Source organism: Thamnophis sirtalis, unplaced genomic scaffold (genome assembly GCF_051295495.1).
Source record: "Thamnophis sirtalis isolate CommonGarterSnake01/CBP01778 unplaced genomic scaffold, rThaSir2_p1.2 scaffold_14, whole genome shotgun sequence".
In the NCBI taxonomy this organism is placed as follows: Eukaryota; Metazoa; Chordata; class Lepidosauria; order Squamata; family Natricidae; genus Thamnophis; species Thamnophis sirtalis.
Genome location: NW_028261394.1, coordinates 91,715 through 114,848, shown reverse-complemented (window position 1 = coordinate 114,848; position 23,134 = coordinate 91,715). Strand labels below are relative to the sequence as shown.

The 23,134-nt window shown below is 58.1% G+C and overlaps 3 protein-coding genes across 3 annotated transcripts; 2 read left to right on the top strand and 1 right to left on the bottom strand.

Annotated features, from left to right (window-relative positions):
• The first annotated feature begins 272 nt into the window (after positions 1-272).
• On the top strand, positions 273-10,240 carry AXIN1 (axin 1). The gene is made up of 9 exons (XM_014069712.2): positions 273-1,620; positions 2,647-2,787; positions 3,177-3,273; positions 4,084-4,221; positions 4,545-5,065; positions 5,833-6,009; positions 6,590-6,829; positions 8,232-8,399; positions 9,178-10,240. Exons 1-9 carry the CDS (start codon positions 722-724, stop codon positions 9,302-9,304), a joined length of 2,508 nt encoding a protein of 835 aa, XP_013925187.2. The 5' UTR covers positions 273-721; the 3' UTR covers positions 9,305-10,240.
• A 518-nt stretch (positions 10,241-10,758) lies between these two features.
• Positions 10,759-15,911, bottom strand: PDIA2 (protein disulfide isomerase family A member 2). The gene is made up of 11 exons (XM_014069924.2): positions 15,649-15,911; positions 14,536-14,739; positions 14,197-14,330; positions 13,790-13,927; positions 13,580-13,696; positions 13,102-13,227; positions 12,700-12,894; positions 12,368-12,488; positions 11,538-11,719; positions 11,356-11,448; positions 10,759-10,918 (listed from the first exon to the last, which is right to left on the bottom strand). The coding sequence occupies exons 1-11, from the start codon at positions 15,815-15,817 to the stop codon at positions 10,841-10,843; spliced, it is 1,557 nt and encodes a 518-aa protein (XP_013925399.2). The 5' UTR covers positions 15,818-15,911; the 3' UTR covers positions 10,759-10,840.
• A 2,124-nt stretch (positions 15,912-18,035) lies between these two features.
• LOC106551590 (histone-lysine N-methyltransferase EHMT2-like) lies at positions 18,036-23,108 on the top strand. Its single transcript, XM_087729014.1, has 10 exons — positions 18,036-18,181; positions 18,539-18,685; positions 18,832-18,979; positions 20,902-20,946; positions 21,048-21,125; positions 21,209-21,330; positions 21,576-21,662; positions 21,764-21,842; positions 21,985-22,151; positions 22,742-23,108. Exons 1-10 carry the CDS (start codon positions 18,084-18,086, stop codon positions 22,995-22,997), a joined length of 1,227 nt encoding a protein of 408 aa, XP_087585140.1. The 5' UTR covers positions 18,036-18,083; the 3' UTR covers positions 22,998-23,108.
• The last annotated feature ends 26 nt before the right edge of the window (positions 23,109-23,134 follow it).

The following is a 23,134-nucleotide window of genomic DNA, read 5'->3' as shown; positions in this document are numbered from 1 at the left end:
GGGAAACCCCGAATGGCGTTTAGGAAGCGAAGCCTCTGATTCTCGCTGTCAGAAATCGCCCCGAGTCCCAAGCGGCACCTCCCTCCCTCCCGCCCTCCGTGGGATCCGCTACCCGTCCCTTCTGCCCTCGGGGGGTGGGGGGTTGGGGTACGGTCGGGCAGGTCCTTCCCGAGGCGGCGGCGGCGGCGGCTTTCCCTTTCTTTGCACCCGGCCGGCCCCCGCGGGAACCTCCGGGCCGGAGGGGGCGCTGCCGGGGAGCCGCTCGCCGCGGAAGGGCGGACGCGAGGGCGAGGCGCTGCCGAGCGTCAGCCGAAGTGCGCTGGGCCGGGCCGGGCAGGCAGCGCTCCGGGGGCCATGGGGGGCCGGCGCCCCGCGCCTTCTCGCGCCGCTCCCATCTCAGCCTCGCCTGGGCCGCGGCGCCCTGCCGCCTCTCCGCTCTGAGCGTCCCGCCTCCCGTCGCGGCCGCGGGGGATCCGGGCGCGACCCCACGTGCGCGGCCTGGCCGCCGCCGCTCCCGCCGGCCGGCCGGGCGGACAAAGGGGGCGGGCGGCGGCTGCGGCGGCCTCGGTCTGGCGCGAGCTGCGGGCCCGTCGCGGGGAGGCGGGGAGCGGCTGGCGCGGGCGGCTTCTGAGACGGGCGCGGGAGGAGCGCCCCACCTCGCCTCCGACGGCCCTTGCCCGCGCTCGCAGCCGGAGCCCTCCGCCCGGCTCCCGCCCGCGAGATGAGCGCGCCGGAGAAAGGCTTCTCGCTGGACCTCGGGGGCGGCGGCTTCACCGAGGACGCGCCCAGGCCCCCGGTCCCCGGGGAAGAGGGCGACCTCCTTTCCGCGGACCCGCGGCCCGCCGGCCACGGCTTTTCGGCCGGAAAGGGCGACGGAGGCAAAGGCGAGACGACCACCGCCACCCCGCGGCGTCCGGACCTGGATCTGGGCTACGAGCCGGAGGGCAGCGCTTCCCCGACGCCGCCTTACCTGCGATGGGCGGAGTCCCTGCACTCCCTGCTGGACGACCAGGACGGCATCCACCTTTTCCGGACCTTCCTGAAGCACGAGAGCTGCGCGGATTTGCTGGACTTCTGGTTCGCCTGCAGCGGCTTCAGGAAGCTGGCGCCCTGCGACTCCAAGGAGGAGAAGAGGCTGAAGCTGGCCAAAGCCATTTACAAGAAATACATTCTGGACAATAACGGGATCGTGTCCCAGCAGGTGAAGCCGGCCACCAAAAGCTTCATCAAAGACTCTGTTCTGAAGCAACTGATTGACCCGGCCATGTTTGACCAGGCCCAGATGGAAATCCAGTCCATGATTGAGGAGAACACCTACCCCTTGTTCCTGAAGTCGGATATTTATTTGGAGTACACGAGGACAGGTGGGGAGAGCCCCAAAGTACACAGTGATCAGAGTTCAGGCTCCGGGACAGGGAAAGGTCTGCCTGGGTACCTGCCCACCTTGAACGAGGACGAGGAGTGGAAATGTGACCAAGACATCCTGGAAGGAGAGGAGGGGCAGGTGGCAGCCGATCCAGAGTCTGCCTCCTCTAGCAGATTCACCCAGAAGCTCCTCCTGGAGACAACCAGCCAGCCGGCCCCCAGGACCAGGCATTACAGCGAGGGGAGGGAGTTCAGGTGAGAGCCACAGTCCGAAGGATGCTTTTGCTTACAGCTCTCCTCCACCTGGCCACAGGAGAGGAGGAGGAGGAGGAGGAGGAGGAGGCAAAGGTGCTGGGAGGTGGGGAGAAGAGGTGCCCGTCTGTCAGATCATCTGTTGGTCTCCTCAGTCCAGGCTGACCTTCCTGCCTGTCAGAAAGCAGTTCGCGTCCTGCTGAGGAAAGCCATTCTCCTCGTTCAAAGACCCCCATTGGGGGTGCAGGCCTCTTGCCTCACCAGCAAAGGGCTGCGGGGTACATAGGCCTCTTCTTGCCAAAGGTGACACGAAGCTCTCTGGCCTTGGAGAGGTGGAGAACGCGGGCAGTGATGCATGCCAGATGCTCACCACAAAGGCTGCTGAATGAAGAATCAGAACGCGGCTTCAGTTGGTCTCGGTTTGCAAAGAACTAGACTTGTTTGGCTCTGCCAAGCTCAGTTTTGTAAAACTGTCAGTAACTCTTTTTTTCCCTATTGCATATTACCTAAGAAACTCAATAGATAAAAGCAATTACAAAATTTTGCTAACATTCCTGCACCTTTTGCAATAATTTTTGGTCTTTTCTGGTTGTTTGCAGATGCTTCATTACCCAGCTAGGCAACATCAGTCGAGTAGGTGGAGGGAAGCCAGTAAACCCCACACCTACTTGCACCGATGGCGTTACCTGGCTAGATAGCGAAGCGTCTGCAAGTAAATGAGCAGGGTTAGAAAATACCAAGGACTCCATAAAAGCCTTAACATTTCAGCAGTTCTTTGAAGAAGAATGAGAGGTCTTTAGTGGAGAACATCGTAATGTGTGGAATAATGTGGTTTATAATCTGGACGCTTGAATCTTCCTTCCTTCCATCCAACCGCCACCCCCGCCCCCCTCCTGTGGTCCAAGGTGACTTGTTCTGCCCTCACCTGACATACTGGTGGCCAGGAATGGATTTTGTTGGGGACAATCCCGCCCAGCATGGATGTAAGCGCTGTGGGGTTCTGAGCATTGCCTGGTCTTCTCTTGGCAGGCCTGGGCCTTGGAGGGAGACAGGGCATCCGTATTATGTCAACACCGGCTATGCCCTGGCACCAGCCACCAGCGCCAACGACAGTGAGCAGCACAGCATGTCCAGCGATGCTGACACCATGTCACTGACTGATAGCAGCCTGTGAGTATTTTGAAAGGCTGGGATGGAACCAAGGGGAGGGGGGTTGTCTCTGGGGGCAGATTTTCAGTCTTTCCAGCAGCTCTTCTAAGCATGGAACCAGGCCCGCAGCAGCCATCTTTAGAAAGGCAGCTGTGTTGCTTATGAAAAGGTCCCCTGGCTCCTTACCGGTCTGGAAACAGAGGGTTACTGGACCTTGGACCGTAGCGGAGGGAGGACCTTTGCAATGGGGGGGGGGCAGGCTCCCCGTGAGACTTCCTGCCCTGCACCAGTGGGAGGAAGGTCCCAGGCCTGCTGGATGGGGGTTCGGGCTTTGCGCACGTGCGCATTGGCCAGGGTGGCTCTCCCCTGAGCAGCCTCTTAGGTTATGCGTTGTGGCTTCCTCACGGCAGAGACGGGGTTCCCCCTTACCGGCTGCGGAAGCAGCATCGTAGAGAGATGCAAGAAAGCGCCAAAGCAAATGGACGTGTGCCACTACCTCACATTCCGGTAAGGGGGTGAGAGCACTTTGGGGGTGCGGCCCTGTTTCCAAGGGTCTCCCTTTCCTGGCGTCCAGCAGGTGGATTCTGGCCTGAGGCCCAGCACCAGGCTGAGTCCAGCCCAGCTACAAAGTTGCTTCCCACCTTGGAGCCCCCTTTTTCTCCCCCACAGGCCCTTCCCAGCTGCTGGTGCCATTAGCCCCTCTTAGTGAGCGCCTCCAAACCTGGCCCCTCCCCCCTCCCCCCCTTCCCCCCCCAGAAAAACAGATTCTGTCTGGATTACTTATTTATTTTGGGCTGCCGAAGGAAGCTTATGGTGGGGTCCGTGGGTGTGCCTGGAGCCTCATGTGTCCACTAGGAGTGGAGAGGGAGTTCCGGCAGTTATCTGGCCAGTGAAAAGACAGAGTCCTTCTGCTCTCTGTCCCTGGAGATTTCTCTGCCCAAGGAAGCCCTCACGGGCACTGCACAGGCCAGGCGATGCCCCTTGCTTCAGCTCCTCTCTGGAAGCTTCCCGGAGTCTGCCGGAGCCCCTGCTGCCTGGGAGCAACATCTGGGAGGCTGGGGGCTGGCAGGACCTCGGAAGCAGATGGGAGGGGTGGTGGTGGTGAGCTGGCCACCACAGCTGCTCTGAAGGGGCTGCCAAGCAGGGGAACTGATGTCCGTGGGCGGAATGGCCCGTAGGAGAAAGGGCATTTTCCTGCTTCGGCACAGAGATCCGGAGGAAATTCTCAAACTATCCCTGCTCCTCCCCCAAAAAGGAAGACCGGGGAGGACGGAGGGCCAGGTTGCTTTGCACACCGGTGCTTCTTCTTTCCCGCAGCGAACTTACCGAGTGCCAAAGGACATCCACGTTGAACCCCAGAAATTTGCTGCCGAACTGATTAACCGCCTGAAGGAAGTGCTGAGGGACCGGGAAGCGGAGGCCAAGCTGGAGGAGCGCCTGAAACGCGTCCGAGCCGTGAGTGAGGTTGCTGCCTTTGTCAGGCTCCCTGGAGGAACGGGGGGGTGGGGTGGGGGGGGGCAGCTGCCCAATTGGACCTGGGCACCCCAGAAGAGCCGGGCGTGCGGGAGAGAGCTGGGGCTGGAAATCCAGGGCTCTTGGCCTGGAGGGGAACCGGCTTCAGCTGGTCTTTGAGGCGGCTGGGTTGGTTGAGTTCCCTTGTTGCTGGCTGAGGGGAGCTGCTCCCAGCTGCCACCCTGTCCCTGGGCTTCAGGCCTTTGCCACCTCCTCTGCCCTGAGGGTGGCCTTTGGGCCTGACCACCGTGCCTTTCTCCTGGCAGGAGGAAGAAGGGGAAGACGCAGACCTCGCGCTGGGCCCGGCCCTCGTGAGCCACAAACTGGTCCCCACGCAGCTCTTGCCCCACTTTGCCCCCCGCTATGCTGAGCTGCAGGTGCATGATGCCCACGAAGAGAACCCCGAGAGCATTCTGGACGAGCACGTCCAGCGGGTGATGAAAACCCCCGGCTGCCAGTCCCCCAAGCCCCGATCTCCGGACAGCGGCCTTGTTGGCAAGCTGCACAGCCTGGCGGGCTCCGTCCCACTGGGCCACAGCAAGCATGCCAGCAAGTCCGGGCTGAAGCTGGAGGCCCCCAGCCTTTTCCACCACAAGCACGTCTATCACCACATGGTCCATCACCATGCCGGACTGAAAGCCAAGGAAACAGCGGAGGAGGCGGCCAGCCAGCGCACGCAGGGCCCTTTCGCCTGGACCGTCGACCCCCACGGCTGCACCGCCAAGTCCCGGGCCTACGGGGAGAGCATGGGCCTGGCCACGGGCCCTCTGGACGCCATGGCCTACAGGTGAATTGGGCTGTTGTTGGAGAGTCTTTCTCTAGGACCGTGAGGGCGACCCTGTGGCCCTTTCTGCAGGCACGTCAGCCCTTGCCCCAGCTCAGCCCCACCACGCCTGCGCGCGCACCTCCCGCCAGCCAGCTGAGGTCCCGGCCGTGCACGTCCGGGGCACATGGGGGAGATTTGCTCCCGGGAGGCTGCAGGGAGGCCTGCTAGGCCCAAAGCAGGGCACGGGGGAGTCATAGGTGCATGTGCAGGGGGGGGGCATGCATGGGGGGGGCACGTGTGCTGTTGGCACGTGACGACAAAAACCCATCACTGCTCTGGGAGTTTGAGGCAGCTTAGGTGGATATCTGCATTTTGTCCCTCTAACAACAACCCTGTGGGGTAGGTGGGGCTGAGAGAACCTGCTAGTCCAAAGTGTCCCAGGGAGGCTGAGGGGGGGCCCGAGCCCCAGAGGGCAGCAGCTGCAGAGTGGAAGAGGAAGGGACCCCGACAAGAGGTCCGAAGCCCCCTGCTCTTGTGCAGGGGAGGGTCACGCTGCTTCTGCCCTTAGCTGGAGCCCTGCTGGGAGGGGGGGAGGGAGGGAGGGGGGGAGGGGCTGCAGGTGTTGCCTCAGCTGCTCAGGGCGGAGTTGGTGAGAACCAGGCTGGTTCCTCAGGGCCGTCAGTCAAGGCCCGGCTGGCCCCAGGGAGCGCTGCTCCTTCCCAGGCTTCGGGAGAAGGGGTGAGAGGAGGGTCTCAGCTGCCGCTCTCTCTCTCTCCCCCCGTGGCTAGTGGGAAAGCTGGCTTGCTGGCCAAGCGGGGTGCCAAGAAGCCGGAGCCTGGGAAGAATGAAAGCGGGAGCTACGAGGTGCCTGGCTCTCCAGAAGACCTGGAAAGGAACCAGAAGATCCTGCAGTGGATCATAGAAGGCGAAAAGGAGATCAGCCGGCACCGGAAGACGACCCACAGGTGACGAGTGGGGCCAGGAGGGGAAGGGCAGGGGGGGGGGTCCCAATGTTGGCAGAGGCTCCAGACCAAAGACGCCTCTTCCTGGGGAAGGAGACGAAAGGTTGGCAGAGCGGCTGCTCTGGGCTGCCCTCCCTCCCCCCACTGGAGCAGCAGAGAAGGTGCCGTAGCCCCCTTTCCTCAGGGGGGGCTTCGCCTAAGAACAGGCAGCCGTGCTAGATTTGGGGCCCTAGTTATTATTCCTGGGCTCCGGAAGGGTGGGCCTGCCCTGTGCTGCAGGGGGTGGAAGGATTCATCCTCCCCTCCCCTTGGGCCCCTGAGGGACTCTTTCCCCAGTCCCGGAAGCCTTCGGTGCAGACCTTCTGCAGACCCCCCTCCCCCCCCAGCCTCTCATGCCTGAGTGGGGAGGGGGTCCTCCTCTCCTCTTCAAGTGGGGGACGGAAGCGCCTGCTCTTGCTTGGGGGGGGTGGGGTGGGCCTGTCTTGGGGGCCTTTTCCATCCGTCCCCTCCGCTCTGCTCTCACCTGGGGGCTGCTGCAGGCGCCTTGGGACACCCCGCCAATTTCTCTTCGTTTTCCTTGAAGCTCGTCGGGTACAAAGAAGCAGCTGGCGCACGAGCCGCCCCGCCCGGCCCCCATCGACCGCCCTGTGGCTGTGCACCCCTGGATCTCCTTCCGGAACGTTGTGCAGCCATCCCACCCCTTCATCCAGGACCCAACCATGCCCCCCAACCCTGCTCCCAACCCTCTGACACAGCTGGAGGAAGCCCGGCGGCGACTGGAGGAGGAGGAGAAGAGGACCGGCAAGCCAGCTGCCAAGCAGAGGTGAGCGGGTGGGAGGCAAGGGACCCCTCCCCTGGCAGTGCTGGAGCTCTGGCTTGCCCCAGGAGCCCCCCACTCTCCCCTGGGCCCCACCAGGCTGCCTTCCGAGGGCTCTCCAGGGAAGGGAACCGGCCCAGGCCCACTTCAGTGCCGGGAACATGAGGAGGGCCTCCTTCTGCTGCTGCTGCTCCAGCTGTGCGTGTCCCGGGCCTCCTCTGTGCTGCCTCCTGGGCCAGGGAGAGTTGGTAGTCTCTGTGCCCTGGTGGGAAAACTCCCTCCTCTGGGTTGGCAGCGAAGCTTCCGGGTTTCTCCTCTCCCCCCCCCCAAATCTCCCCCAAGCTTTTGAGGCTGGAAAGGCTTGTGGCCCCCCAGATGGATCCCTGATCAGAGGAAACAAGGGTAAAAAGCCAGCCTGGTGGTTGGAGGCCGCCGTTGGGCCAAATTGTGTGTCACAGCCTCCTCCAGCCCTTCTGGGCCCAGCTGCCAGCGGGGTGTCCAGCCGGTTCTCAGGGATGGGGCTCATGATGGCCCTCGAAGGAGCCATCCTTATTTGGGCCGGCTGAGCTCTGAGGTCTCTGACTCCCGTCGGGTTGAAAGTCCTTTCTGGGTTACCTGCGAGCGTGGCTTTTGTTCGTTGCTTTGCGCTGGGACTCGAGCGAGGGGTCTGCATGGCAGCCTTGCTGGGAAAGTCCCTCAGCTACTGTGCCCAAGGTGGCTCGGCCAGCGGAGGGGCTGCGGAGGGGCTGTGGGGATTCTTCTTTCCCCGCAGAGGCTGTGGGACTTTTGGGTCGCAAGCAGCTTTCAAATTGAGGCTGCTGCGTGGAGCTGAGTCCCCGGAGGATTTAAGGACCAGCCGTTCTTAGCTTGCCACACTTTTGAGCGCAGAATCGGCTGAGGCAGGAGAAGAGGAGTTGGGCCGCCCCTGCTGCTGTTCTCGTTCTTTGTGGCCCAGAGGGAGGAGGCTGGTCTTCTGGAACGGCTAGCAGCGCATCGGGCCTTTTGGAAAGCGGGGGCAGGAGGAGGCCCTCCCCTCCTGGTTCTCCCCACCGCCACTCCTGAGGGAAGTGGCCAAAGCGATTCCCCCCTCCCGAGTTTCGGAAAGGGCTTGCCCAGTCGAGGCTGGAGCAAGAGGGGGGAAGCAGGGTCTGCAGAAGGGGGCACCTCTACCTGCTGATGGTATTGCCAGGGATTGGCTTGGCTTCTCCCCAAGAAAGCTTTGCGCCCCCCTCCCCTTGCCCTCCCCAGTCCCGGGCCCCCTTTGATGCAGCAGTTCCCCCCCCCCCTGCTCTCATTGGTGGCCGGCTGCTCTTGCTCCCGGTGGTCTCCTCCGAGGGCTGAGCCAGCCAGCCGGCTGTGCCGCAATATGTCTGCCAGCGAATGACCCGCTCTGTGTTTGGCCTCCTAGAGTGAAGGGACCCAAGCGGTTGGGCAGCGGTTTCTCCCAGCCCTGTGAGAATATCGTGGTGGCCTATTACTTCTGCGGAGAGCCGATCCCCTACCGGACCCTTGTCAAAGGCCGGGTGGTCACGCTGGGCCAATTCAAGGAACTGCTGACCAAGAAAGGGAATTACAGGTAAGAATGGGCAAGGCGCTGGCACTGCCATGGGAGGTCGGCATGCGCTGAAGTCTCCCTTCGACCCAGAGCCAAGCAACAGCTCTTGGGAGCTGGAGAATCCTATTTGAAGAGCTGGGGATCCAGAGACAGAATAGCAATAGCAGCAGCACTCGGACTTCCATACTGCTTCACAGTGCTTTGCAGCCCTCTCTAAGCGGGTTACAGCCCTCTCGGCATATTGCCCCCAGTAATTTGGGTCCTCATTTTTACCTACCTCGGAAGGAGGGAAGGTTGAGTCAACCTGGAGCCTGGTGAGATTTGAACTGTCAAATTGCAACAGACAGCAGTCAGCAGAAGTAGCCTGCAGTACCACTCTCTAACCGTTGCGCCACCACAGTTCAATGGTGGTACTCAGTGGTGATACTTGGAGAATGGCTCAGAAAACAGTGCTTTCCTTCTCAAAAGACCAGGGGGAGAAATGGAGAAGGCTTAAAGTTAAACCACAAATTGCCTGCGTGATCTACTTGGTTAGCAAACGTGGAGGATTCGTTTTCTCAAACAAGTACAAAGGCGAAAGGGAAAAATGGGGCTCTGATATTCCAGATATCTGGGCTGGGGTCATCACTGTTTCGGTGCACAGCTTTGGTGCTTTTTAGATGGTCCTGGGTGGGTTTGCAATAGCAAAGCCCCCTAGAAGCATCTCCCGGTTGGCCGCCTTGTGGGGTGTCTGCAAAGCTGATGGCCCCCTTGGGGGCAAAACCTTCTCTTGCCCCCCCCCCCCATTCCTGTTTTAAAGGTATTACTTCAAGAAAGTCAGTGACGAGTTTGACTGTGGAGTTGTGTTTGAAGAGGTTCACGAGGAGGATGCGGTCCTGCCTATCTTTGAAGAGAAGATCATTGGGAAGGTGGAGAAGATTGACTAAGCCGAGAGGGGGAGCCAGAAGGCCTGGCAGCCACAGCCCTGCTCTCCCTCGCTCTTTGCCTTCTCTGGGGAAGCCACAACTTTCTCCACAGTCGATAGGACCTTCAGCTTGCGGCGTTAGGACATTGCTCAGCTGTTGACAGAAGCTGCACCAAAGGCTGTCCTTGAGGTGATGATCCCGGGTTTGCAATATTACGGCCGTGCCACCTCCACCATGGGACGGTGGGCCAAGCCAGGAGCTGGAGACCCTTGAGGGAGGCAGACTGAACAAGGTGCTGGTTTGCATCCTGGATAGCCTTGGAATGAGGGCTACTTGATAAGAGTCGCACCTTGTCCCGCCTGGCGTGTCCCCCCCGAGAGGTCTTCCTGTTCAGACGCTGCCCTCCGAGGGGCAGAGGAAGACTCCGAGGGGCCTGGGACCCCCCCATCCATGCCTTGCTACCTCTCTCTCATTTCCCTGCCATTCAACAGCTGGAGGGGGAGGGGGGCTTAGGGCAGGAGTCTCTTCTGCTTGCTGAACTGCTGTCAGTCTTCCTCTTTCGCTGACCTCCCCCAGGCTACACACACACACACACCACCTGGGCTCCACGTATCCACGGCAGAGGAGGTGGAACAGCCCCGGCTGCCCCCACCAGCACCCGCCCCTTGCGAACGTCACCGAGTGCCTTCCAACCTCATGCTTGCTCCCTCCCTCCCTCGCCCGGGATTGTGCTCCACGTCGGATGGACGTTTTCAAGTGGCCGGCTGGGGCCGGATCTTCGTTTCCCCTTTTTCTGAAGGGTTCAGTTGTACATATGTACATTTTCTAAACCAGGCTCAGGCCGCAGCGGCTGAGCAGACGGCTGGCAATTCTGGAACTTTTTTTTTTCCACATGTTGACTTGTACAATTGATCTTTTTACAGGTGCAACCATGGAATAAAGGCCCCCGTTCCAATGGCTGCTGGGTGTGTGTGTGTGCAGGGCTTGCTCCACAGATTCTGCAGAGGCTGAAAATCTGGTTCCCAAGGGGAGGAGAGGACTGGCTAGTTGCCAAGGGAGGGCCGACTTCTCAGAGTTGGGAGCGATGTGGCCTTCCTGGTGGGTGCAGAGCAGGAGAGCCTCTGAGCCTGTGACTTTGGTGTCCAGAGCACCAGGCAGGCTGAAGCGGTGCTGATTTTGGAGAGTTGTGTCAGCCATGTTTGTGGCTCGTTAGATACCGATGCACCTGCTGGCAGTAAGTGGCACCAACCAGCTGCGTTTCCTTCTGCCCAGCGGGCTATTTTGCAGGGCCTTCCTGTGGCAGGGCAAGGCGAGGGAAGGGGCGAGGGTGGGTGGCTTCACATGGAAGGAACCAGCTCTGGGAAGCGTTTGAGAGGGCCCAGAGGGTAGCAACACGCCTGTAGGAAAGTAACTGGTTATTTGGGGTGGGGGTGTCTGCACGGCTTGAAACACGTGACTTTCACACAGTCTTTCTTTGGTATTCAAGGTCTTTATTTTGTTTATGACGCTGTGGGGGCCTCCTGTAGAAAGTGAGGCTCAGGAGGGGGACGGCAGGATCTATAACTCCTCCCTGGACTTTGTGGCCTCTGGTGGATTCATCCCATCGGGCCGTGGCTCTTTGGGGGTCTCAGCGGCCTAGGAAAGCAGAGGCAACCTTTACTCCAGTACCCAGGTACGCCCTGTTCTCCAACAGCAACCACTGTGCACATGGGCAGAGCGCTCTTTGTTTGCAAAACAGGCTTAGGAAGCTGAGACCGAAGGGAAAGTGAGGGGAGGAGGCAGGTTCAACCTAAGACTTTTTTTCCTCCTACCCCCCCCCCCCCTCCGTCTTGGGGCGATTGTCCAAAATAGCGTGCATGAATTTTCATGGTGAACCTTGGAACCAAGGGTGGAATCCACATTCTAGCAAGACTGGCTTAGATCACTGGGAATTACAGGGTAGATATCCCAGGAGTCTCCCCAAAGTCCAGATGGGAACCTGGAGGAAAAGGCTTCTGGCCTGGCTAAGCAGAACCTTCCCTTTGCATCGGGAAAGCCGGCTAGGCCCTTTTCTGGAGGGGTCTGGTACTTACTCCAGCCTCTTCGTTGGAGAGGACCTGCCCTCCTCCCCCCTCCAGGAACCTGGAGAAGCTCTCAAGATCTCTGCCTCCTTTGTACTCAGTCACCTGGGCAGGAAACCCCCAGTCAGCATGGGCCCGCCCACCTCCTCCCTCCCCCAACCAGCAGCCCGGCCCTCGTCCAAATGTTGTTCTACCTGCCGGCCTGGCCCAGCGGGAAAGAAGTACAGGGTTGGGTAGCCACGGATGGTCAAGTCTGCCGCTTCGTTGGCTGTGGCGTCCATCTCCGCAATGACGATATTATTGTGATCTTTGTATTTCTCTGCTAACTCTTCCCAGGCTGGGGCCAGGGCCTTGGAGTGGGGGCACCAAGGGGCATCTGGGGAGACAGAGGTTCTTAGATTAAAAATACTGAACCCTGCCCTCGGTTGTGAGTCGCACAAGCTTGGGCTCGGATTCTCTGTGGCTGCTGTGCACAATCCACCCTCCTGAATCTAACAGGTGTTTAGGGATTCAGCATGGGACCTAATTTCTGGCCCAGTTGCATCGTGTTTCTCTGGGCAAAGCCTGTTCTGGAATGCAGCAAGCAGGCTTGGGGGCGGGGGGAGGCACGATAATTTAGTCGATGTTTTATACAAACACCCCACCCCTCCACCCCCCACCTACTGAGAGTTAATTTCTGTGTGGAGAGGTAAAACCCTTTACCCACCCTCTGGCAGGCCCTGTGGTCATAAAACTGCCCACCCCCAACCTCAGGGCCATGCTGGGACCTTTAGAAAAGCTGCCTATACAGTTTCAGACGTGCATTTAAGCCAGTAGTGGAGCAGGGCTGGTTGTTAGTCCCATTTGCTTTGATGTCCAGAAAGCCAGACTGGGCCACTGTGTGGTTGTGGCCTCATACGTGAGCCTTCGGGACTTCCTGGTGGGAGGCTAGTTGGGTTGCCCAGGGACCCTCCGCTGCCAGGAGCTGCCCCCCAGAGTCTCTCTTAGTATTGGCTTTGTCTGTGTTTGAGGTCCAGATGCTTACAGAATTTCACAAACACGTTTTTGGTTTCATCAAATGCAACTTGCTCAAAGTTCTTGCCCACCACGACTTTCACCCGCTTCTCATCTCTGTCATTGGGGATCTCCTCGCTCATCAGGTGGGGCTGGAAGAGAAGGCAAACCAGGTAGGACCTAATTGGCAAAGGGGCCCCTTCCAGTTTGCCGTAAGCTGTGTGACCTTTCTTTCATGGGAATGCACCTGTGGCCTTTCCCCAGAAGGGCCTTTCCTCTTGACCTCTTGGAGACGTAATAAGGGAGTGCCTTCCTCCCCAGAGGTCCGCATGCACCAGGGTGACACCCCCCCCCTTTGCCCACCTGACGTTTCCCCTGCAGAACCTCTTGGCAAAAGGTGTGGAGGCTGTGAGACGTGAGTCCTTCTGTGGCTAGCTGGTATTTTTTGTTGGCCTCAATGCTGATGAAACGGAGGGCGGGAGCATCGTGGCCCTTAAGGCCGAAGTACTGCAATACGCCGGCCCCTTCGCCACTGACATCCACCAGCAGAAAAAGCACCTGTGGTCTCGGACAGAAGCCCCCCAGTCACGGAGGATGGGTACAAATTTGCCCTCGCAGCCGTTTCATCACAGCCAGCTGGGCTTCCCCTCCCCTGGCTGGCTTAGCAAGAGGAGACCTGCTGCCTTCCTTCCAAAGAGGAAGGGAGAGGAGCTGGCCTCCCCAGGAGCAGCCCCACCTCCTCTCCCATCTCCACCCTGGACTCACCTGACCCCGGAATGCAGCGGCCCCTTCTCGAAAGGGGTCCAGGAGCCCCAGCTGGGAATCCACTGACTTGTTGATAAACAGCAGCAAATGGTGTGGGATCTTTGCCCCAAATATCTTGGAGGAGTTCTAGGGGGAAACCATCGTCGGTTGCCTCCTCTGGGCCGAGAGACCTCAAGCCACTGGACACAGAAAGCCCACAGGGTGCCGCCGGGATAGGCAGGCGGGCCATCCTGAAGGTCTGGAACCTCCCTCCTCTCTGGCCTTATCCTGACCTAACGAGGGACACAGGCCGGAGGCTCCTGCACAGGGCAGCAGAAGAGCAGGTCTGAAGGAGGTGCCCCCACAGCGCACCAATGAATGACAAACTGCCCATTGCAGCTACCCCTTTGATGGAGGCCACTATATGCAAGAGAGAGGAGGGGCTGCCTCTGAGAGCAAGGAGGCTGTGGGGCCCCTGATGGGGTCCCGGCTTCCTGACCTTATTTGTGAACTCCATCACCAGGTCCAAGCTCTGCGCGGAGATGAATTGAGCCAGGTCTTCTCCATCCAGGCCCAGCTCTGCGTCAACCAAGAAATCTACCCGCTGACCATCATCCTGCAAATACATCAGTCAGGAAAGAGTCTCTGCAGAAGTGCAGCGGCACACGGTCCCTTTGGCAGCATTTTGAAGATACCGGCACCGCCTTACCTTCCGAAAGAGAGAGATGGTGTCTTCAGTAATATTGTACTGTTGGAAGAGGAGCCGGTTGCCCGTGATGGCAAAGGCTACCTCGGGAGTGTCACTGGCCACATCGCCCAAGAGACCCATGTCTGGATTGTGCAGATCCTGGAGAGGACGGGACAGGCAGAGGCAGCTCTGCACACCAGCAGCACGGAGAGAGGAAGGGCTTTTGTGGGAGGCCAGGGGAGAGGGCACGCAGAATCTGCCACTGGACCACAGTGGTGAAATCCCTGGCTACATCCCCCAAAGGCTCAAGGGCTCCGGTTATTTCTGAGCCCCCCACCTCCGGTTCAGGGAGTGAGTAGGGGTGACATTTGGAAGAGCCTTGCCGGTGGCAGCTTCAAAGGGGCATAGAAGCCTAGGACGTCCCTCACCTGGAAGAATCCAACTACCGCAACATTGTGGAGATTCACAAAAGCAGCCACTTCATCAACTTCTTCGAGGAGCACCAGACTGGGACCGGCTTTCCGCTTTATCCACTCCACGATGCCTGCGGCTTCCTGCTCACCTAGCATGGGAACCAGGGGAGGAGTTGAGTGGATGCCTGTCCACCCACTTCCTCACCAGCAACTCTTTGGATAAAAGGAGCATGGCGCTTATCAGAGAATATGGGGAAATGAGTGGCTTAAAGTCTTTGGTCCTGTCCACGGAAGAGATGTTCTGCTCCTCCGTTGAAAAAACACATGCCGGGTTCCATCTGCTCCCCAACTGACCTGGGAAATCCATGGGGTGGGTGCGGTTCCCATCTCGGAAGAGTTTGAGGACAGGGTAGCCAGTGATTCCAAACTCGGCCCTCAGGGTCTGCTCCTGGGTGCAGTCCACCTTGGCCAGTTTCACAAGGGATTCCTCCTTTAGCAACATGGCTGCTCTGGCATATTTTGGGGCCAGGGCCTGGCAATGCCCCGACCAGGGGACGCCTGAGGGGGAGAGAAGAGAGGCAGTCAAGAAGAGCAGCGGCTGAAAACCAGGATGCGGAAGAGAGGGAGAGCCCTTTCCTCTCTCTCTATACCCGGATCTTGGGGGAAGCGGGAGGGGGGGGCACCTCGTGAGACTGAGTGACGGGAAGGGAAAGTTGCTTCTTGCTGCGGAGCATCATCAGAAAGGGGGGCAGAGCTCCAAGATCCAGCCAATCCAACCACTTGACGCCTCCAGTCTTGAGCACTGCAGGACGAGGTAGGAGCAGCGCTTAAGCTTATAACGAAGACGAGGATGGCTTCTCTCTGGGTCTGACGGCTCCCAAGGCCCGAGAACTCGGCATATACCAACACGGGTCAGCCGAGGGACTTTGGGTTTTATGGCCAGTGCGGGGGCAGCCTCTACCAACTGGAGTTGCAACAACTTCAGGCAGCTGCTTGGAGCTGGCCAAGAATGGACACCCAGGTAGTGGGAGCCATTGTGCGCACCTCGTGCCAAGTGTGCACCATGCTGTATGTTCCCCAGTCTAAGTTGCTATAGGGACTGACTTGGGGGTATTTGCAGGCCATTGGCTGTTTTGGGAACACGGCCTGTTTTATGTAAAGATCCAATCTCTGGGTCATGGGATAGTTTGTTCAAACAGGCCCAGCCTTGTGTAGTGGCTGTGCCCAAAGCAGCAGGGAGCAGGAAGAACAAGGGTTGCCTTCTGAGGCCGTAAACGACACCATAATGGCACCACGTGAGCCTTGCGTAGATTCAGTTCTCTTCACTCAAATGGGAAGTTTGCCCCCCCCACCAGGAAACTGCGCTCCCCTGCAATAGGGTGGCATCTGCCTGACGGAGGCCCCAAGGGAGCCCTGTGAAGATTTCCAGGTGCCTCCTCCCCTGGTCCCCACCGGTACTCTACTCACAGAATTCCACCAAGAGCAGCTTATACGTCCGCAAAGCCCTGGCAAAATTGTGCTGGTTCAGGACCAAAATGTTCTCCTCCTCCTCCTCCTCCACCCAGCTGTTGTCGTCTTGCGTCCTGGCAGGCTGAAGGGGAGTCAAGGCTAGCCACAAGAGCAGCAGGCAGCCCATGGCGGTATGAACGGTGGGAGTCAGCAGAACAACACGGACCCAGAGACGCCAGGCAGAGAGCAGGGCTGGCCCTGATAAGGCCTCTGGGCCCAGACACGTGGCTCTTGGTGAATGGCTCTGCCAATCCCGGCCAGGAACCTCCACCTGCCAACCTGCTTGCTCTGACCTTGCTGCGGAGGGGGGGGGAGTCCTGAAGGAGCCCTGGTTCTCCTTGTCAAGAGGAGCTTTGGGGCTCCCGTGGCTGGTTGCCGCTGGCTCTTCCGGGTTTCCAAGTGGAGAGCCAGAGAGAAGGCTGCTCGGAACAGCCCATGGGGACCTCCGAGGGCTTCAGCTGCGCTTCTGTCCAGTTGTTCTTTGGGGCCAGAGTGGGAGACCCAGGAGAGTCTGCAGCTGCTTTGGCTTCTGAAAGAAAGCTATGAGGAGGCATCTGCTAGCATGGGAGGGCGGAGATCCAGAAGGAGTCCAGGAGCTGAAGAGAATCCTGGGCATTCTCAAGGGTGGCTACCCCACGGAGACAGAAGCCCAAGCCAAGGCTGCTCGTTGCTCCTGCCCTCTTCTCAGAAATGCAAGAGGGTTGGAGGGGAGGACTCCGTGGCTTCCCAGCAGACCTTTAGGCACAGGGCGTTGCGTTCGAAACGTTCTCAGCAGTCCCCTTATGGGTGATGGGTGAGCTGCTTCCTTAGGGTGATTGATGTACCAATGGCCAAGTGCCAGGAGATGGAGGAGGAGGAGGAGGAGGAGGAGGCAGTGGTAGCAATGGTACTTTCCAGGACCAGGATATTCTGGTAAGATCTTCCTCTTGTACCTCCCAGTCTGGGTAGAACCCAAGACCATTCTGTGGAATGTCCATCATCTTGCTCAACTGCTGGATTCTTTAACAGTTTTGAGTGTTGCTAGGAAGCAGCATGGGTCTGAATGGTGAGGCAGGCCTGAGTCTGGAATGGGGGGCAGGACTGAGAAGTGGGGATGGACTGTCCCAGATGCAGAGCAAGCCAGGCAGCTGCTTTCTAAGGGTGGGGTAGGACCAAGCCTCCCACAGCAATACATCAGGCTCTGTATCTGTTGTGAATTCCTCCCTGCAGAAAGCAAAGAGTCGGGCCTTAACAGAGAGTCTCCTGAAAGACAGGTAAAGGGGAGCAAGGGAGTGGCAGAAAGCTCTCTGGAATGGCGCCAGCCTCCCTTCCTCTTGGCCTCTGAAGCACCGGCAAGAGGCTTCGTTCAGACTGTCTGACTCAGCTTTGCCTCTGCGTAAACTGAGCTCCTGCGCAGCAATACAGTTCAACCAAGGCCAGTGGGGGGGATGGCGTGCGCGCGACTGTCAGTGCAAGACACACCAGGAGGTTTCTAATTGTTTTGAGCATCTCCTGTAGCAGGAGGAAAATGAGACGGTGGCCCCTTTGTGCGCAGCTGCAAGGAAGGGTTGCTATGATGTGGCCCAGCGACTCCTCTCCCAGGGAACGGGGGCCATGAACAGCCAGGTAGTGCAATGCGGCAAGAGGCCGGAAAAGGGGGGGGGTCTCCCTCCCTGCATCTACTGAGACTGCCCCTTGCTTTGGGTTGTTTGTTCTCCTCCAGGATGCCAGTGGCAGAACCCCACTTTTCTGGGCCACAGAATACAGGCACGAGAGACTGGTGGAGCTGTTGCTGTCCCATGGGGCAGACCCAGATGTTCGTGACAAAGTGTGTGCAAGATGGGGGTTGTGGGGGAAGGGAAGGGGAGAGGGGCATATCCAGCAGCTGCCCTCATAATAAACGAAGAGGGCTGCGTCTTGAAAGGGCTGGAAAGAAGCAAGACCCAGCCAGGTGCCCCAAAGAGCCACATGGTCACGCCTGGCTTGGTTCCAACTACACCTCCAGGCTCAGCTTCATGGGTCATGTAGCAGTGGGCCCTTGAGCCCCAGCTGCCCTGCAAAGGTAAAGAAGGGAGTCTTGGGGGCAGAGGGTCCCTTCTTCTGGGCCCTGCCCAACAGAGCAACTTTTCAACAGCTCTCCAGACTGACCCAGCCTTTCTCTTCTACTTGCCTGGAAGCTCTTCCCTCCATCGGAGCGATCCAGCCCTTGGGAAGGGAGGTTTGGCAGAGGGCCTCTGCCTCTCCCACTGCTCTTCCCAAGGGGCTGGGATTTCAGGGCTGCCTGGGAAGAAAAGGGCTTTGGAGCAGGGCCCTCAGCCAACTCAACCGTGGGTCTCTGCCCTTCTGACCCCATGTAGGAGGGGAATCTTTGCCTGCACAGGGCGGCCTATTTTGGCTCACCTACCATTGCTAGGATGCTGCTGGAAGCTGGCTCAGATTTGAATGCAAGAAACCTTCGGGGTGACTCACCTCTGCACCTGGCGGCCCAAGAGAAGTGCCACGAGTGCCTCAGGTGAGATAGGTGGGCCTGGAGGGTCTTCACATGTACTTAGCTGACTACACAGGGCAGAGCTCTGGAGGAAAGCTGAAGCCCTCTTCCAGGCCTGGGGGGGGGGGGTCATTGCTCAGTCTTCCAGGCCTGGGGGGGCAGTTGTCTACTCTCATCCCTCCCCCTTGGCGAGAAGGCCATTTTGGTTGTTGGGACATTCCAGTCCTAGCCGTGTCCCCAGATTTCGGAAGAGAGGACTGGAGGGTTGCTTGTGGATCGGGAGAGATCTTGGAATAAGATGCTTTGGCTGCCTGGAGTTCTTTGGAGTTCTCCTCGGGGACCACAAAGCCCAGGGGCCCCAGCCGCCTTCTAATCTTGCAGCCTTTTCCTGGCCTGTGGCGCAGTTTCTCTGAAGAACAAGGCAGGGCAGCTGCCCCAGGAATGCACCCGGCTCAGCTCCCCCCCCTGCAGGGCTCTGCAGGCCTTCTCCGCCCAGTTGCCAAGCCAGGTAGAGCAGATACTCAGCAGGTGAGTCAGTCACACTCCCTCCCTCCCTCCGGCCATCCTCTCTGCAATGTCGCCCATCCCACAGAAGAATATTCCCAGTTGATGGGCACTCCTCAGACTGTGGGTGGCGCTCAGCACCGCTCAGCTGCCTCGCCTTCTCTTCCCAGGGACGTCTCCCGGGGCTTCGAGCAGGTTGCCATTCCCTGCCTCAATATGGTGGACCAGGAATCCTGTCCCAGGGATTTCCTCTACATCACAGGGAACATCCTGTCAGGCTCAGGGCTTCTTCCCATAAAAACCTGCCATCAAAGTCAGGTGAGAGATTTCCCTTCCTTGCTTCCTTTGGGAGGCCCCCCCCCCCAGCATTCGTAGCACATTATCTGGGGCACACACTGTGTGTGTGTTTGTACGTGTGTGTTTGTGCGTGGGACAGCAGGAACTAGAGGTTAGCTTTTGTGATAGCGTCCTTTGAATCAAAGTGTTGCAGACCTGCTTCCTTGGTGGCCTTTCCCAAAGCCAAGATAAGCGTTTGAGCATTTTCAGATTTTTTTACTGAGCTCCTTATGTAATCACATTTATTTTTATTTAAATTTATTTTATACCTAGAATTATTCAACTGTAATTTGAAATCCTTCTTTGGAGGAATGCATGCCAGACTTCAGACTTCCTGTCCTGCATTTGACTGTAGATTATGGACTTAAAACATAATTTTCTGAAGTCCAATATTTGTGTACCAATATTTACTTCCACTTAAAATCAAGATTTCCAACACTATTGTTGTCTTCCAGGTTTTCTGCTACTGCCTCTTATTTGATTAAATTATTCCTATTGCTTGAATCAAATCAGGAATGGATTCTTTTGTGGCTTCTTCCACCTTCTGAAGGAGAAAATTACCACAAAGCAGGCTGAGAACTTGCTAAAAGGACCATGTTTGTTTCCTAGGACGTGTCGTGGCAATTAAGGCCCCTGCCTCAGTTTGAGAGAATCAGTTTGCTTCTAAGAAGCATCAGGAACACCTTGTATTTGATTTGGTGGGTGGCACAAACCACAATATTGTTTTTATTCTTCCTTTATTTTTTAAAAAAGGAGAAGGCTCTTTTGAGGGAATTCAGTCTATCCCCCAGGTAATCCTACAAAACCAACCTTTGATTGACCCCACTTCCAAAGCCAGTAATTCGCTCTCTGTGAGAACAGATTGGTAGTAATTCATTGTGATGTTATCGGTCTCCACAGAGAGGAGAAGGAAAGGATACCTGTCTGGGAGCCTGGCGGCAGACCTGGGCAGCCGTGCTATCCCTTTCTGACCGTTGCTCGCAGAAGACTGGCATTTGCGCGTCAGCACATGCAGCACATGCAGACTGGCCCAGATTTGGGTCAGCATCTTTTTTGCAGACAATAACTTGCATCCCCCCCTACAGTACCAGCCTCTTTTCTCCTTCACTGAAGATTCAGACGCTTGTGGAGATTTTTCCCCCTGAAAGCCGTTCTTGCTGGCCTCTTTTCTTTGAAGGGAGAATCTTCTCTCCTGACTCCTTCTTCAGCATCTCCTTGGTTGGGCCCCAAGAGCCCCCCCTCCCCCCCCAGGCGATCACTAGCAGTGAGTTGTTTCTGCTGCAGACAGGAGGGCTGCTTGCCACAAGTCCTGCAATCCCCACTCCAGCCACCTTCCTTCTGCCCACTTGGGGAAGGCAACTTCTCTCTCAATCTTTGGGGAGCTTCCTTTCTCAAAACTTGCCTTGTTATTTAAAATGAGGAGGAGATTTGGGGCCTCTTACTCCAGGATTAACCTTGTTGGAGTCAATACATCCACTTCATAAAATACATATTTAATATTAATTTAAGAGGGAGAGAGTGCTTTTGTCTTATGTTGGTGTGCGAGAGAAAACTGTTTAGCCCAATACAAAATGTTGGGAAGACTTTACCCATAGAAGAAAGGAGCATATTAAAGGCTATTTAGTGACTCTGCTTTTGAGAGGTAACTCTGATTCAGAAGTGACCACTGCTGCACGCCATGGGGCTCCTGAAAGTCAGGTACACAATGGAAATGAAATAAAAACAAACTTGTTTTTTCAGTGGCACCAACTATAAACTTTTGCCAGAAAAACTTACACATTCCATGCTGAGCAGTAGAATTGTGTTGGCTAAGGCCAGGTCTCGGCTGCAGTCCCGTGTGGGAAGGGCAGCAACTGTGGTAAGAAACAGCAAAACCACCAGGTGAAGCATCTTTCTTCATGCAGCTGCTGCTCTGCCACCCTGGGGGATCAGAATGTGGCTGGGTGCCAGTGGGTACCTGGTGGATTCACATCGCGCCAGCTCTCTCCACAGAGAGGGAGGGATGTGTGTGCTGGACCGACCGTTGGCATACTGCTTTGGTTAATTTCAGGGCTGCCGGTGTGATGGAGGTTGCGCCGTGGCCAGCTGTCCCTGCATCCTGCGCAGTCAGTGCTCCTGGACCCTCACGGTGAGATGCCCAGCTTTCTTCTCCCTATTGAGGGGATGTTGCCACTCCAAGTGCCAGCCAGCTTCTCCTTCCTGCCAATGCAGGGTGGCCAACTCAGACTGGATACCACTGGCACAGCCCCCGAGATGGGATCCATCTACGAATGCAGCATGCTGTGTGCTTGTCCCAGGTCCTGCCCCAATCGGATGGTGCAGCGTGGGCTCCGGTGAGTGTCCTGAGGTGTCCTGGCTCCTGCTGGAATACCGGGGGCAGCCTAAGTTGACCCTGGCAGTCATCATCATCAGAGATTGACTGACGTTCCATCAGATCAAGATGCCCACCAACCACCTTGGGTTGCTCTTCTTCCCTGAGGGCCAGTTCACCTGTATGAGGGATCTGTTCTCCCATGGCTGCCCCACAACAGCATATTCCCGCAAAGGGAGTAACCGGAGGCCTTTCCTCTACTTGCAGAACCCAGCTCCAACTTTACAGGACAGCTGCCAAAGGTTGGGGTGTGCGCACAGTGCAGGATGTGCCCCATGGAGCCTTCCTTTGCCAGTGAGTTCTGGAGCGGGGTTCTTTTGTCCTGCCCCCTGGAGGAGGGGCTGGGAGGAAGAGCAGAGCAGCCCACCTCTCTCACTGCCCCCCCTCTCCGCCAGGTACTTTGGGGAGCTGATTTCCAACACTGAGGCTGCACACCGAGAGGAAGACACTTACTACTTTGTGGTGGACATGCCGGTAGAATCTGCCTTACTCGGGAATGTGACCGGGGTGGGGGTGGGGGGGAGAGGGAGCCGGAAGCAAGGGCACCGCTTGATATGCCCCCATTGTTTCTAGGAAGGGGTCAATGCCAGAGTAGCTCTGAGCTTGTGTCTTGCAGGATGGGCAACAATGCTGCCTTGATGGGCGCTATTATGGCAACGTGGGGCGCTTCCTAAATCATTCGTGTCAACCCAACTTGGTGGCCCTGCAAGTTGCTCTGGGATACGAGATCCCCGGCATTGCCTTTTTCAGCACACGAGCCATCCAAGCTGGTGAAGAACTCGGGTAGGTGACCCTGGTCCAGATCCAGTTGCTGTTGGGCAACCCCAGGGGAGAGCAGTGGATGCTTTGACCCTAAGCCCACCCAGGGACACACCTTATGGCTGACCATGCAAAAAGCTCCCATTTGACAGCTGATTAACTAAGGAATTAACTTTCTGACTAATCTGCTTTATTAAAATACATACATGTTCCTGAGCAATTGGAATGGGACTAGCAATTCTAGGTTTGTTGCTAAGGGACCATAGATACCAACAGCCTCTCCTTCTATTCTGTCTACAGGTTCTGTAGTAGAGTTACAGAAGATATTAAGGGGAGGGGTGTCCCTCCTCCCTGCAGGCTTGGGGGGGGGGAAGGGGGGGGGGCTTAAAGATGAGGCCGGGTCTGGAGAATGTGCAATTCTGCCTGCGAAATGACCGCCTTTGGCTCCGGCCTTGAAGGTTGGGGGGAGCGAGGTTGCTTTGCGGAGGTTCCCTAGTTGCTCTCCCTGGCCGGGCGCGGCTTCCCAGCTGTCCGGGCGAGGTCCGGCCGGTGGGCGTGTGCGGGCGGGCAGGCAGGCGTGGCAGGGACAGCCTCTACCTCCGCTCCCCTTGCAGATTCGACTACGGCGACCAGTTCTGGGAGGTGAAAAGCTGGAACTGCACCTGCCTCTGCGGCTCCCCCGGCTGCAGGCGCTCGGCCAGAAGTCCCGCCCGCCTTCCTTCGCCGGCCGCGGGAGAGCCCAGCTCGGGGCCCAGCTCTTCCTGCACGCCACGGCCTCCGCTCCGCGGCTTCGCGCTCAAGACCAAGCGCTCCAGCCCCCTCAAGAGGCTCACCCGTTCCCGCTTGGCTCGCGAGGCTCGGCCGCCCTAGCGTCGCACATGGCCGCCTCTGCGCTCCTCGGAGCGCCTCAATAAAGAGCCCGCCAGCCCCGCCGCGCGTCTCCCTGTGTGTCTCTGTGCCGGGCGGGAGGGGGGCGGGGGAAGCGCCCGGGGAGGCCGGCCCGCGCA